The following is a 16,013-nucleotide window of genomic DNA, read 5'->3' as shown; positions in this document are numbered from 1 at the left end:
AGCTTCTAACGCTGAATAATAAATATTGTATTAGAAGTTACCGTTGAACATGTAGATATGTAATAACCTGACGTAGTGCCATTTGAATATATATATTTATACAAGAGTTAGACAAAAAAATCTAAAACGTTTGCAAAAGTGTGAAAATCATACCTAGTATGGTGTGTGGTCTCCTTTTGCGTCCAAAACAGCTTGGATCCAACGTGGAATGGACGTACACAGCTCCTGAATCGTGGTGTGTGGAATTTTGTACCATTGTTCCTCCAAAACATGCTCCAGTTCCTTAAGGGATGCTGGTGAAGGGTAATGAGACCGAACACGCCTTTCTAAGTCAGACGACAATGGCTCAATGATGTTCATATCTGGTGATTGTGGGACCCAGGGGAGGTGTGATAGCTCCTGGTCATGCTCCTCAAACCATGATTTCACCGTTTTTGCAGCGTGACAGGGTGCCAAATCATCTTGGTAGATGCCATCACCATCAGGGAACAATATTTGGGCCATGGGTAGAACCTGGTCCCCCAAAATGGCCTCATACGCTTTAGCATTCATCATTCCATGCAGGGCTATAGTGTGGGACATGCGGAAAACCACGATATTACTGCCCATACTGTAACAGAACCACCCCCATGCTTTACAGTTGGGAGCAGATAGTCTGTATCATAGGCCTGTGACGATGTTCTCCATACGTAAACACGACCGGTTGTTGGAAACAAGGTGAAGGTCGATTCATCGGACCACATTACGTGTTTCCACTGTTCATGAGTCCACGCCCTGTGGTCCGTGCACCACTGGACACGCCTATTCGCATTTACTGCTGTGACCAGGTGTTTGGCGATAGCGGCCCTGCCATGAATTTTCATTTTATGAAGTTCCCATCGCACTGTTTTCGACGAAACCGGGTTCTGTAGGCCGGAATTGAGTTCAGACGTAATTTTCAATGCAGTGGTCTTCTTTTTAGCTGCTACAATCTCTTTTAGTGCCCTCCGGTCCCTATCTGACAGGATTGTCTTCGACCACTGTTGTGCTTTGGAGACGTCGCTTGCCCGTGAAATGTGTATGCTCTCGTGACATTGGACACAGTGCCTTTCGATGCCCCCACAATGTTCGGCACTGTTGCCACTGAAGCTCCAACCAGACGGGCACCAACGATCATGCCTCTTTGGAAGTCTGTCAGATCGCCCATTTTACCGCACCACTTTCACACCACGACACTCACAGGTCAACTGGTTACTGCTGACGGAAGAGGAAGGCCCACATGACACATTGTAAACAAAAAACGATCGGCAACCGCAACACATGTTGTACAGTGGAGGGCCAAACTTACGTGTCCTGTATGAAGTGTTTTTAGATTTTTTTGTCTCTCCCCTGTATATTTATGTTCGGTTGGCACCACTGTTAATTTAGTAGTATTGCTGAGTATGTGAAACAATATAGTTTTGTCGATAGTTGCATAGCACGAAATTCCAATATTTTCGACGAACTTAAAAAGTTCGTTACTGAATTCTCTATGTCTGTGTGTCTGTTATTGCGACTTTTTCAATTTTGAATCCTACATTCGATAGAGTATCAAAAACTATCTGAGAAAGTGATTAAATTTTTCGCGTCACTCTTACCGTTCCCGAGATATTGGCCAAAAATGGCCGATTTCCAGAGATTTAAGGAGCCATATCTCGGGAACCGTAAGTCAAAGAGAGATCATATCGGTGTAGACCAATACCTAAGAGAATGGTAAACATTTTGGTATCAAATAGTAACCGGTGGCCACTGTTCAACTGACCACTGGTTTGGCCAGTGGCCAGTTGGCCACCAATTAATATTGCTACCAAAATGTTTTCCATCCTCTTAGGTATTGATTAACACCAATATCATCTCTCTATGGCTTACCGTTCTTGTGATATTTCGGGAGATTTAAGGAGCCACATTTCGGGAACCGTAAGTCAGAGAGAGATCATATTGGTGTTGATCAATACCTAAGAGCATGGTGAATATTTTGGTACCAATAGTAATAGGTGGTCACTGATCAACTTGCTACTGAGTAACTGGCCACCATTCTCCAGATATTGGCCATACAATTTCGAATTTCGGGAGATTTAAGGATCCATATCTCAGGAACTGTAAGTAATAGAGAGATGATATTTTGCGAATTTTTGCGAGAAACAGAAGAAGGTGATTACATTCTTTATAAGTTCGTTCTGGCAATGCTGTTGGAGCAGTCTCAACTGGTTAAGCTATTAGTTTAAAAGATAGGCCTATCGAGACAAGTTGTAATATATATATATATATATATATATATATATATATTTATATATATATATATATATATATATATATATATATATAGAGAGAGAGAGAGAGAGAGAGAGAGAGAGAGAGAGAGTTTGGCCCATTTTAATCTTTCCACGGACATATCTCAGAAACGGTTGAACATAAATGAACTGAACAAAACCTCAAATAGGAAATATCATGAGGCAAATCAAATGGTGATGTCGCGGTGCCCCCAAGGGCCGCTCTTCAAGGGGGGCTGGAGCCCAACTGTAAAATTTTAAATGGAAACATGGGGCGAGTGACACCTCGTTCGATAGATCTTTAAAAAGCGATGTGGCAAAAGATTTTTCAGACCGATCACCGTATTCAAAATGGCCGCCAAGATATGTTACCTGTATCAGATAAACGTCCAGTAGCACTAATATGAAAACGGTTAAACATAAATGAACCAAACAAAAACTCAAATAGGAAAGCCATGGGACAAATCGAATGATGATGTCGCGGTGTCCCCCGGCGCCGCGTTTCATGGGGGGCCCAGGCTCAACTTAGAAATTTTAATCGAAAATATGAGTCGAGTCGTTCGATAGATCTTCATACACTAAACAGCGCTGTGGCAAAAGATTGTTCATATGGGTCACCATTAATAAAATGACCGCCAAGACATGGTACCTGTATCAGATAAAACGTCCAGTACCACCAATATGAAAACGGTTGAAGATAATAACGGATGAACAGAATAAAACTCCTACAGGAAATCACAGAGGGTATTTATAATTCCACGGCTCGAAAGTGTTGCAACAGAGGAGATGATGATTAGAGTAAGAGTGCCATAACGTCCTTCGTAAGTGGGTGAAGCGGGACGGGAAGGAACGGTGAAATTGCAAATGAGAACCTTAGTTTTTGCAAATTGTATCTACATAACAAAATTATCTAAAATGTGTTTTTATAAGAGATGGAATGTAATGAAATGGAAAAAAGTAGTTAAAATTCTTGTTAAATGGTACCTTCCATTTTGATTGCGGGCAATGATTTGTGCAACAATGAATCAACTGAAATGCGAAACCAATTTGTCGAACGCTGCAATTTTAGAACAATGTGTACAAACGTTGGTTTTGCTCAAAAGTCGTCTGTACAATATTGGTTCATTACAGTACCAGTCACTTCTACACTCAAGTGTTTCAGACAACCCATACCTATTGCAAGAAAAAATGGGGTTCTCATTTGAGATTTTACCATTCATTCCCGCTTCACCCACTTACGGAGAGATATCGGAAAGATAATTTTCTAAGAATTAGATTTCCTCTTTAGCATTATGTCTAGGCTTGCCACCTCTCCCGGAATGCCCAGGAGTCTCCCGAAATCGAACTCACTCTCCCGACCTCCCAGGCAAGCCTTGGAATCTCCCGAATTATGATTTAATGCTGTCACTGTTTTTATTGTCTTCCTAAAAGTAATCAGTTTTAATTTAATTTTCTTTTGAAGTTTAATTCTGTTCCGAACTTAATTTCCCTTTGGTACGGTATGCATTATGAAATTACAAACAGTGCTCAAGATTTAACGCAATACTGATTTTCCTTGTGAACAATAACGTCGGCAAATCGCTCCATATTCAGAACTTCAAATGATAAACATATATTTGTTAAACATGTATTTGTGCGTCAACTTTCGTTTGATTTACATAAATACATAGCTACAATAATTGTTTTAAGTTTAGTGAAAATAAAGAGCGTTTGTTTAACTGAGAAGGGAGGGGAAATAAACACATTGTTGCGGCTAAGAGTTTACGCAAGTACTGAAAAAACGAAAACCCATTGTCGAAGTCTCGAAACTTCTTTGTTTCCCTTTACGTGATTTTGGTTCACTGTATAAATTTAGTTCGTCGAGTGTCACGGTGGAGTAAGTGGGTTTCATAGGCGTTCTTGTCGTTGAATAGCTATGTCTGATTCGGAGAGACAAGAAAAGAAAAGAAAAAAGTATTACTGTACATTTAATGACGAGTGGAAAAGTACTTTTGATTGGTTGCAGAAAAAGAGTGAGTATGAAGCGGAATGTAGAGATTGTCGCCAAACGTTTTCGATAAAGTTTGGGGGCGTTCGTGCAGTAAATGCTCATGCTAGTTCTGCGAAGCCCCAACGTTTAGAAAAAGAGAGAAGAGAAAATGCAGTACTTACATCTTTTTTTACGAAGCCCAACACTAAGGAGGAGGATCTCGTCACGGCGGCAGAAATTACAGCAACGTATCATGGAGTGAAGCACCATCTTAGCTATAACAGCCAGGATTGTGCAAACAAGCTGGCAAGTGTTATGTTTTGTGACTCAGCAATCGCAAAAAAGATTAAATGTGGGCGCACGAAAGCCAGCAACATTGTGGAAAACGTACTTTCGCCATTAGCACAAGAACATCTAATTCAAGAGCTACAAGAAGCAAAATTCTTTTCGGTGGCCACGGATTCTTCGAATGATGGTAATCTGAAAATGTGCCCTTTAGTAGTGGAATACGTTTCGAAGAAAGAGGGGATAAAAATCGGTCTCTTGGACTTTTATGAAGTCCCCGATGAAACCAGCGAAAGTATCAGCAAACACATTGAAAAATCCGTTTGTGAAAATAACTTGGATTTTGCTAACATTTCTTCATTTGCCGCAGACAATGCTTCAGTAAATTTCGGGAAGAATGTTTCTGTGTACGAGAAATTAAAAGCTCGCGTTCCTAATTTGATCAAAGCTAACTGTAAGTGCCACATATTGCATAATTGTGTGAAACATGCAATGAAAGCGTTTTCCTTCGATGTGGAACATCTTGTGCTGAAAGTTTTTAGTGCATTCTCTGCTTATGCGAAGAGAACCAAAGAACTAAAATCACTTTTTGACTTTGTAAACCAAGAATCGGCATGTTCCTACGAGGTGGTTGTTTCTTCTGCCTGCTCTCGAACGTCTTCTCCTGAATTGGTCAGCACTTCGATCATATTTTCTATCACAAGAAGATGAATGTTCTAAGATCATATGAGAAGCATTTAAGGACGAAGAAGAATCATATGCTCAAATGGTGTGTTTGTTCCTCCAAAATATAATGCAAATATTCAATAATAGCATTAGACTCTTGGAAAGCGAGAACATATCAAGTGCAGAATTACATGAGATCATGACACTACTAAGGAAGAAACTCATTGAAAGAAAGGAAGATCAGTACTTTGGGAAGTCAGTTATGGATAGGATGAAGACTGTGGAAGAGTGCCGCAAAGTTTGTAAATGAAGCTAACATTTTCTTGGAGAAGTGCATCTCATACTTGGAGAAATGGTATGATTTTGATAAATCCAGTTTCAAGCTCATGGGAATTCTATTTTTGAAACAGCTAATTAAGTGGGATGACCTGGTAAGTCTCTGTGAAAATTTGAAGTTTGAGATCGATATGAACAAACTATACGACGACTTTTGTTTAGTGAGGAAGGTGAAGACATCGTTGTGTTGGGTGGAATTTTTCAAGAAAGTTACACCTCAAAGATGTGGGAGTGAGTTACTTAAATTAGTGTCATTCGTCCTCAGTCCCTGTTTCGAATGCAACTTGCGAGAGACAGTTCAGTGTAATGAACCAATCATTTTGCAAAGAAAGGCGTAACATGGGCGAGGGATTATTGAAAGCTGAACTTCAAATATGTCAAAATTATACTATGAAGTGCAGTGATTTCTATAAATATGCATTTAAGAATCAGAAGCTTTTGAATGCTGCTAGGAGTGAGGTAAAGTACAAGTTCAAGAAGAATAATTAGACAGAGGAAAATATTGTCCAGAAAAATATTGTTTCATCCTCCGACGACACGTGCTTTCTCTTGAGTTATTCTAGTTTCCTACTCTGTGAAATTCACGTTTTTTATCCTTTGTGTTTGGTAAAAATAAACGTAATTAATGTTAATTCAAAGAGTTTAGTTCCAAATATGGTTTCAAGAGATGGAGCTGCATTTGATCACTTATTAGAGATACAGACTACTGTTTTTCAGCGCTTGATTCACGAGGTTTACTAAAATTTTATTTGTTTGCTCCAGAAGTCTCTAAATACAGTAATGGTGTATCTTCCAAACGCGTTGTAGATGTTATAACCTCTAAGCGTGTATAGATTTGATTTAGTATATTATTACTAAATAAAGTTTCAATACTTTTTTTTTTTTTTTTTTTGTTTCATAGAAGCCTCCCGGAATTCTATTCTTGTGAGTTGGCAAGCCTAATTATGTCACTTATACTTTAACAATCTTTTTTTCCGTTGGATTATTCTCGTGGCGTGGAATGATAAATAGCTTCTGTGATTTCCTATAGGAGTTTTATTCTGTTCATCCGTTATTATCTTCAACCGTTTTCATATTAATGGTACTGGACGGTTTATCTGATACAGGCACTATGTCTTCGCGGCCATATGAACAATCTTTTGCCACAACGCTGTTTAGTGTATGAAGATCTATCGAACGAGGTATCACTTGACCCATATTTTCGTTTAAAATTTCTAAGTTGGGCCTGGACCCCCATGAAATGTGGCCCTGGGGGACACCACATCATCATCATTCGATTTGCCCCATGGCTTTCCTATTCGAGTTTTTGTTTGGTTCATTTATATTCAACCGTTTTCATATTACCTAGTTATATCATAAATACTGTTACAGAGTTTGGAGTGGCGCTGTAGGCATCCGGAGTGGCACAGTGCTACTATCTGTGTACAAAGCGGAAGATGCATGTAGTGTGTGTTTGACTTATGACATACGTTGATAATGTACTGAGTTCTGATGTAGTGGGGCGATTACGAAAATCATGTAGCAGTACTTGCACTACACAAGGTCGGGAAGACAGCAGGTGAGATTTCCAACCTTCTGAAACCCCTACAAATCAGCAAGAGATTTGTGTATCGCGCCATACAACGATACACCGAGACTGAAACGGCAGCTGACCGCGCAAGGAGTGGCAGACCACGAACGGTACGAACCCCGCAGATCCAGAAAGCAGTCGGAGCAAGAATTCGAAGAAATCCTGTTCGAACACAAAGTGTGATAGCTGCTGAGATCAACATCAGCAAAACTTCCATGTCTCGTGTGCTCAGGAGTGACCTACATCGACAGGCGTATAAGAGGCGGACTGGTCACTTTCTGACCCAAACATTAATGTCGTAGAGGGTCCTTAAATCAATGAGACTGTTGCGGCGTTACGCCAACAATCTGCACAGAAAGATTCTGTTTACTGATGAAAAGGTGTTCACAATTGAGCAATCCTACAATGCCCAAAATGACCGTGTGTATGCCACGTCATCTACTGCAGCTGCTCAGGAAGCTCCAAAGGTTCAGAGGGCACATCATCCTGCCTCAGTGATGGTTTGGTGGGGAGTGAGCTACTCAGGCACAACCCATCTGCATTTTTGCGAATAAAGTGTTAAAACATATGCCAAGGTGTGCCAGGACACAGTGCTAACATCTATAGTGAAACCACTGTCTGCTACCATGTTCCCTGGAGAAAGGTGGACTTTCCAGCAGGATTCCGCTCCAGGCCACGAAGCGAAAACAACCCAGGACTGGCTGGCACGGAACGTCCCCGACTTCATTTCTACCGTTGTTTGGCCTTCTAGCCGCCCGGACCTTAACTAGTTGGACTACAAACTTTGGACAGTCCTTCAGGCAAAGGTCTGCCATAAACGGCATCCATCTGTCGACAGTCTGAAACAATCCTTGACCCGAGTGAACAATTTTCCCATGGACGTGGTGCGTAATGCCGTTGACCAGTGGCCGGACAGACTTCGTGCCTGCGTCAAGGCGAAGGGAGTACATTTCGAAAAATGATTCGTGCGTCAGGTGTAACATATCAATGTAAAACATGACCAAAATAAATTGTCTTTGTTAATACTCTCTGTGTTATTCACATTCAAACTTGTGACAGTATTTATGATATAATTAGGTAGTGCTACTGAACGTTTATCTGATACAGATAACGTATATTGGCGGCCATTTTGAATACGGTGACCGATATGAATAATCTTTTGCCACATCGCTTTTTAGTTTTTAAAGATTCATCAAACGAGGTGTCACTCGCCCCATGTTTCCATTTACAATTGTAAAGTTAGGCCCCGGGCCCCCTTGAAGAGCGGCTCTGGGGGGCACCGCGACATCACCATTCGATTTGCCCCATGGTATTTCCTATTTGAGGTTTTGTATCTACCTTCATTATGTTATGTAGTTATGCTCAGAAATCTTGAACAAATACTTCTGAATCTTGAACATCTTTCAGAATTTATGAATCTTGAAATCTTGAACATTATTTCGATAACAAAATAAGAAACAAGAAACATTTATGTTTCTCACTATTAAGATCTTCCCTTTTAGGTTACTTATCAAAACACGCTTCGTTACAGTTTGTATAAAAGATATGAGTGTTCAAGTCCCATTGAACATGACTGTTCTTAAAAATGAAAGCGGTTTCTTTGTAATTTCAGTGGACAATCATCTTCATCGTCATCGAGTAAGACCAGGAGTGCAAGGAAAAAGCTTTTAAGGATGGTTGATAAAATAGCGTCATCACGATATTTTCAACAGGTAAATTTAATTTTCCACTAGATTTTATATTTAAAGGAATATATAATGTAGATAAGAAATTATAAATAATTATCGATATCGATATTTCCTTGAAAATTATAAATAATTCTGTTACTGCTCAAACATTTTAAAGGTTAATAATTTTCAAGGAAGCAGGATTCCCAGGTTCAAAGACTGGTAATGCTGTTTGCCTCGAATACAAAAGCGAATAATAGTTAGTTAGGAAACATATCTAACAGTAACTCCTGTCTCTCACAGCCTCGGTGCTTGAAAGGAACTAAATCCAATCCAGAGACAAGATATTTTAATCACCTGTAGAGCTACGATTGATCGGAAAGAAAACAACTTTTTTGAACAGAAATACAGAGCTTCACTCATTTTCTTTTCCTTTGAGATTTTTCTCAGAAGAAACAATAGTCATTTATAAGATTTATGATTTTCATTTATAACGCAAAAAATTCTTAATAACATTATCCGAGAAGATAAATCAAGCATTTTTCATAATAAATTACTGTTCTATGAAAATAAAAGACAGGTCTTGGATTATGTGAGGTTTGCATTCCTATAAACCAGGGGTGGAAAAGAGGGGGACGCGATGGGGCGGCGTCTCCTTAGGAAGCTGAAGTGTTTACTCAAAAGAAGGAAGAATATGAGTCGTTAATAATCAAAAAATATATACAGGTTGTTGTTTCTTCTGCAACAAACGCCATCAGCTTTAGTGGGTTCCTCATGAAACTTCACTTGAATCTCCGTCCCCCTGAGCTTGTGTTCTCACGACGTTCCCTGATCAAACTATTCATTAATGACCGTCTCATTAGTTCTGGAATTCCATTTTCACCTCTGCTATAAACGGCTTATAATTTGAGGAAAGAATAATGTACAATGCCAGCATGTTTTAATATAAGAATTAGCAGTATTGTAATTATAGTGAAAGCATATCGGTTGTATTTTACTTCTTGAAATTGACATTTTACAATTCAAGTACGAACTACGAGTTTAGTTAATGACATATGAAATATTTACAGGTCTTTAAAATTTGAGAAGAAGGAAGCTATTTTCATCCAGTTATCAAGGTTTGGTTATCAAGGTTTCGATTGATTGATTTATTAATTAATTGGAATTTAAAATTTCCTTATTACAATCTCTGATAGGGCTAGGACCCCCAAACATCACAATTAGAGGCTTGAAAACTTATGTAAGGAAGGACCCTCTAGGCACAAGCCCCTGGATTGAGAAATAATTTAGAACATTTGCTGTTCCTTTAACCTTTAAGGGATCCGATGGTACAATTTGTACCATACGGGTGTTTCATGGTACATTGCGTTATAACTCTTCTATTTGAGCTTTTTCGTCCGGTTTTTTTTTTTTTTTTTTTTTTTTCAAGTCCAGAGGCATTGTAGAAGACCTTACGTATGGTTTCACACCTTCCTGCGTCCAGACATAGGAGGTGATGACGTCATAATTTTAAAATATATATTTTCTCTTATTAAGCCAATGTTCATTATTTTTTGGCGGGCTTATTTTTGCACGTAGAAGATTGAAATTTTGCACAAACATTCAGTCCACCGAATAGTATTTACCAGATTTTTTTCAGATTTCTGCGTTAAAACAGGGGAGATCCAGAGGGGCAAAGAGTTGAAAAAAGGATATTTTTACCAAAAAATCCCTTTCTTCGGGATTTTCCCTCCTTAGATACATGATGGAGACACGTGAGTCGTACCGTTTGAAAGGCAGTTCTATTCTCAAGAGAAAGATGGGCGAAACATGACTCTAGAGTAATTAGGGATGTCTCAGGGAATTTTTATCAAAATATACTTCTGTATAGGGGAATATTGGACATTTTTTTCTTTTTTTTCTTTCTTTCTTTCTTTTTTTTTTGGGGGGGGGGGCTGCCTTATTTTTGCACGTAGAAGATTGAAATTATGCACAAACATTCAGTCCACCGAGTAGTATTTACCAGATTTTTTTCAGATTTCTGCGTTAAAACAGGAGGGTACAGAGGGGCAAAAGTTGAAAAAAGGGATATTTAGACCAAAAATCCCTTTCTTCGGGATTTTCTCGCCTTAGATATATGATGGAGACACGTGAGCCATACCGTCTGAAAGGCAGTTCTATTCTGAAGAGAATGATAGGCGAAACATGACCCTAGGGTAATTAGGGATGTCTCAGGATTTTTTTTTTTTTTTTTTTTTTACCTGAGATCATGGTCTTTTGCGATAATTTGAGGCATTGTGGGAATTCTTGATAAAATTTCTCCGTCCTTATTCAAGATAGAAACTTGAAATTTGGCACACACATTCAGTCTACCAAGTACTATTTATCAGATTTTTTTGAGATCTCTACGTTCGCACAGGGGCGCTCCAGAGGGGCCCAAAGTGTAAAAAAAATTCCCTCCGAAATTTTCCCTTTGACATCAATTTTCCCTCTTCTGGTGTACGATATGGGCATGCAAGTGGTACCATTTGAAAGCCAGATTCATTTTAAAGAGAATGAGGTATGAACCATGATCTAGGATAAATAGTGACGATGCAGTAGCTGCTTGACTGAAAGTCTAAAAAATACCCCCAAAACCCCGGATCCCTAAGGGTTAAAATAATAATAATAATTCGCTGGTACAAAACTTAAAGATGGAAGTAAGTTCCCAACAGAACCGAAAACAGTTATTTTACTGAAGGGGAAAATGGGCCTCGTGCTCTCTAGCTGTTTTGCCCTATTCAGTATAGAATCAAGTTTGTGGCATACGTTTATTTAGAAACTCCTGTTATAGTAATCATCTATCCTCGTTATGGTGTATATTGTAAAATTACCTCGTTAAGGTAGAGGGTAGAGCAGTTTATACACGGGATTCGGTTTTCTTCCACGTCCTTTTATTATAAAGGTTTCTGTTATAAAACAATATAACACAGAATCACCAATATAAAATCCAGTTACTAGTTAGAGTATACAGATGTCCCACGGCCCAGGGAGCCAAAGAAAGGATTCCTACAAGGCTTCAGGGTAGCTGAGTCGGGGTGGGCTGGGATTTTCAGTACAGACAAGCAAAGAGAGGTTGGAGACGCGCAAAGCTCCAGGCAAGCTGAGCGAGAAGGGAAACCATAAACCTCCACGGAAGCTAGGTGATTGAGGTTAGGGATCTCTCAAAGCTCCACGCAAGCTAGCAGAGTGGTTAAGCTCCCACAAACCTCGAGACAAACAGAGTGGGCAGGAGGCTTCAAAGCTCCAAGCAAGCTAGGAGGCTTGGGTTAGGTTAGGAATTCAGGAGAGCTAAGAGAAGGGAATTGACCAGTCGAAACTGAGTCTATTGAGGCTATGCATGGAGTTTTACCATCCTCTGAGCGGCGGTAGCACTGGTGTTCCTCTTCTATCACATGACAAAGTGGTGACACTGATTCCTGTCGTCTGCTTCATGTAGGAAATTGTAGTAGAAAAGCACGTGGTTTTCTTTATAAATAAAGAGCACATGTTGATGTTTACAAGTATAAACCACTTGCAGGATATTACAATATATATAGATATAGATCTGGATTTTCAAATTACCGATATTTCTTTTCATGGCAAATATCCAATAACTAAGCGTCTGGTCTTATGGTACGAAGAATTATCACCTATCTTCTTTTATTGTTGCCAAGACACTGCTTGACTTTTACATGATGGTCCTCATTGCAGCGAAGCTGGAATGGTCCTAAGGGTAAAATGATTGATGCTTACCCCACGTATCGAGGCCCGGAAGGGCCACCACAGATCTTAGAGTTAGTTGAGTCGGGCTGATTTCTTTTTCTGAGGCAGAAACTGTTAGGCTGTTGTTAACGTTTACTGACACAAACATGTCTCCTGATGAACTTTCGAGCAATCATACTTTAAAATTGCCTTCAGATTCTTTTGGATGTATGACATAGGGGCTTTCTTCCTCGAGCGTTATTAGTAGTTAAAGCTCAAGTAACCCATGTAGTAATGTTATTGAGAAGAGTTTTCTGTCAGTTGCCTGATAAGATTTTCGAAGTCAATAATGTCTTCTTCGGAAGCTTGGAGCTTGATTGTACCCCATCGTTTCTTCTAGCGGTGTCATTATCTGCGCTCGAATTGTCTCCCGCATTTGTGGAGGTTTGTTTGACGCTGCTTCTCGTTCTTTGTTTCAGTGGTGTTATTGCGAGGTGGTGGATGTAGCGGGTATTATTGTAATTAGCTAACTCTGGAACTGTTACACTGTGATGGATTGGCATCTTCCTCATGAAGAAGTTGCTGTGATCACAATGAATACTTTTTGTAGAGGTCTGTCTTCCATTCGCCCTTACACTGTGAGTTAAATGCGAATGGAGATAAGGCGAAGGTCAGTTGTTGGTGTGAATATATCCAACACGCTACCTGGTTGTGGCAGTTCAGTTACACCGTGAACGTGTGTGTAAGGACAGAATGAACATGGGACCTCCACAGAGCGTCATAAGGGCGTGTGTACTGTACGAGTTCAAACTGGGGTCTAACGCCGCTGCAGCGGGGCGGAAGATATGCCAGGCCTTTGGTGAGGGTGTCGTAACTACGCGAATAGTGCAGCGGTGGTTTAACATATACAAAATGATCTTTAGGCAGCAATTGAGGCGAACAGTGGTCAGACATATGAGGAACTGGAAACTGATAGCTGTCGTTGCTACGCTTGAAAGCGTTACCTTCTTTCTTTTCTAATTTGTCTTCTTTATTGTTTTCATCTTTATCAGTTGCTGTCCCTTGATAATTTCTTTCTTGATTCATCCTTATATGTTTTGTTTTCCAGTTTTTTTTAAAGGTTTGGCTTTATTCGTGTGAGGAGTAGTCTTTTTATTATTCTCCATTGTGCTAGGTGAGCGAGAACGATACGAGCTCTCTCGTCAGAGTTCTTACTTAGAATGAAGTAAGTTTCGCATGCTGTGTCACTTCTCAGTGACATATAGTGTTGAAATTTGAAGTATACATAGAAGGTAGTGCTGAGTATGATGCAGGAAACAACAGAAAGAAACATGTGATTACAAGAAGAAAAATAACACTTTTATCCAGAGAGAATAACTTAGATAAAAGCACAGTGACTCATGATGCGCCTCCTCATATTACAGGAGTGATAAACCCCTAAAAGAATGTGTAATCTCCAGGGATAGCGATGCATGCTCTATAACGTGTCCCCATGCTGCTCATAAGTTTGGCAATGAGTTGTTGTCACATGAAGTTCCATATATCCACTAGCGATGTTGTCAACTGCTGGATGGTCCTTGGTAGTACCTGAATAAATATTATTTTGCTGCCGTTTAAGGAACTTATATTCCGTTTATGGAGGATTAAGTTTCCTATAGAGAGCCATGAAGATATTCATATTACCTTAAGCTCATTCCACTCATATGCTATAATATGTCAGAATAATTAACACACACAATATAAAATGAGAAATTATAAAATTTTAGAATTTTAACAAGTCAATTAGTTCATTACACATACATATACATGAGTTCGATGTTCAACGAGCGGAGGTCTATCTTCATCAATACGAACAGTGTTGAATTCAGACTCAAATATTTTGATCACAAAGTCATAATAAAATAAAAGATCATTTTTTATTATTCCCATTCTTTCTAAAATTTGTATTTACACTTTATTTACTCGTCTTATTTATTTGTTTGTTTATTTATTGAAAACACTGCTTCTATAGACATTTCCCGCGTTGGAAACTACATTGCCTTGATTCCAGGTGAAGCGTACTCGCACGAGTTTAGTCGAACAATCCCAGCATGTTTTCGTTTTTCTTTGCAATTCATAAGCATATTTAGATCTAGCAGATTTCGCCGCATAACAGAACAGGTAGATTTCTGCTTTACTTTCATAAAGTGAAAAGCCAGTGCAAACGGTACATTTTATACCCGTGCCAGTTCGTGCTGACATGCGAGTCGTATTGGGCTAATACAACTCAATCCGAGCCATGCTACTCAATGCGAAAACAACTTTTGTCTCGCGTTCGCCAGCCGGCATCTGAGACCACGTAACTAACCACATGCAGCTTATGAGAATTGATACGAAAAAAAAAGAAAGAAAAAGAAAAAAAGTCAGTGGTGTTACCCAAGAAATACAAGAAGATATAAAAAGTATACCTGCAGTACGTAAAAACTGATTCATTCCTGTTTTTGCAACTTAAAATTCTTCTCACCATAACCATAATTTATTTATCTTATTATGTTCCAACTATCCATTGGTCTTAATTTTCGAGAAAAGTTAGGAAATATTTCCTGATTTTCGTAATTCGTTTCTGATTATATAACCATGGAAAACTGAAACTTCAAAGCAGATTATCAAGAACTGCAGACTCGTAGCTTCCCCGTCCAACACAGTTGAGGAGAAATAGTAGTTTAGCTACTATATTTAGTGTTTCAGATGATTAGTTGATATAGAAAAGATCTGAAAGTTGCGAATCGACATTCATGTGCACGATCCCTTGAATTTTCTTCTAACCTTAACCATGACCAGGAAAATCAACATGATTATGATGCCACGAAAATGTTTAGTTTGTAAGAAGAGATAATTAAGTATATCTGCATTTTCTAATTAAGTATTGTATTTTTTAGCCTTTCCCTGTTATTTTTTCTTAATTGATAGATTGAGCTTTAAAATATTGTAGGGACTCTGTTATTGAATATATTTCTATGCCTGTCAAATGGCGTATCCTAAGAATTGAAAAATTGTTAATAATTGTAAACATAGCTCTCCTACAAAAATTATATAAGTACATTGAACAAATTCATTACCTCTCACTAATTCTATTTATTTTACCAGGCTACTGAATATCGGTATATTAAACGAGCAATGGAAGAAGTGTCCAATACCAGATTGCTTCTTAGTGTTGAAATGAAAGCTATTGTGGGAACTCTTGTATTGAATATACCTCCACAGCCATCAGATAGAATATGGTAAGTTTCGAGAAATGAAGGTAATGGTGGACGTAACACACAGAAATCTGAGTAAGTTTTGAGACCATAATGGAAAACTGTAGAAGTGACATACAGGAATCATGCATGTATAACAGTAAATATATTAAGATTAAGGCTGTCGTGGCTAATAATCGTCTAGTTAATAATTAGATTGAGCTTATACATATTGTAGGAGCTCTATTGTTGAATATATTTATATGCCTATAAGATAGATTATGCTGAATATTGAAAGAATGTAGGTAATTGTAA

General features: G+C 38.8%; 1 protein-coding gene across 11 annotated transcripts in view; it reads left to right on the top strand.

The window, feature by feature from the left end:
- Window positions 1-15,781, top strand: part of LOC145664473 (testis-expressed protein 2) — a 472,752-nt gene extending 456,971 nt beyond the window's left edge. For 10 of the 11 annotated variants that reach the window (XM_081731175.1, XM_081731183.1, XM_081731180.1 and 7 more), the window contains 2 exons: window positions 8,727-8,826; window positions 15,610-15,780. In XM_081731175.1, coding sequence (XP_081587301.1) covers window positions 8,727-8,826; window positions 15,610-15,747 — 238 coding nt within the window. In that variant the 3' untranslated portion in view covers window positions 15,748-15,780. Of the gene's footprint in view, window positions 1-8,726; window positions 8,827-15,609 lie in introns of all 11 variants that reach the window. The other variant, XM_081731173.1, reaches the window with a different exon arrangement.
- Window positions 15,782-16,013: the final 232 nt, after the last annotated feature.

The sequence above is a fragment of the Thermobia domestica genome, chromosome 11 (genome assembly GCF_964235325.1).
Source record: "Thermobia domestica chromosome 11, izTheDome1.hap1.1, whole genome shotgun sequence".
Taxonomy (NCBI): Eukaryota; Metazoa; Arthropoda; class Insecta; order Zygentoma; family Lepismatidae; genus Thermobia; species Thermobia domestica.
Note: the sequence above shows the minus strand (reverse complement) of the source record. Positions and strands in the feature narration are given on the sequence as shown.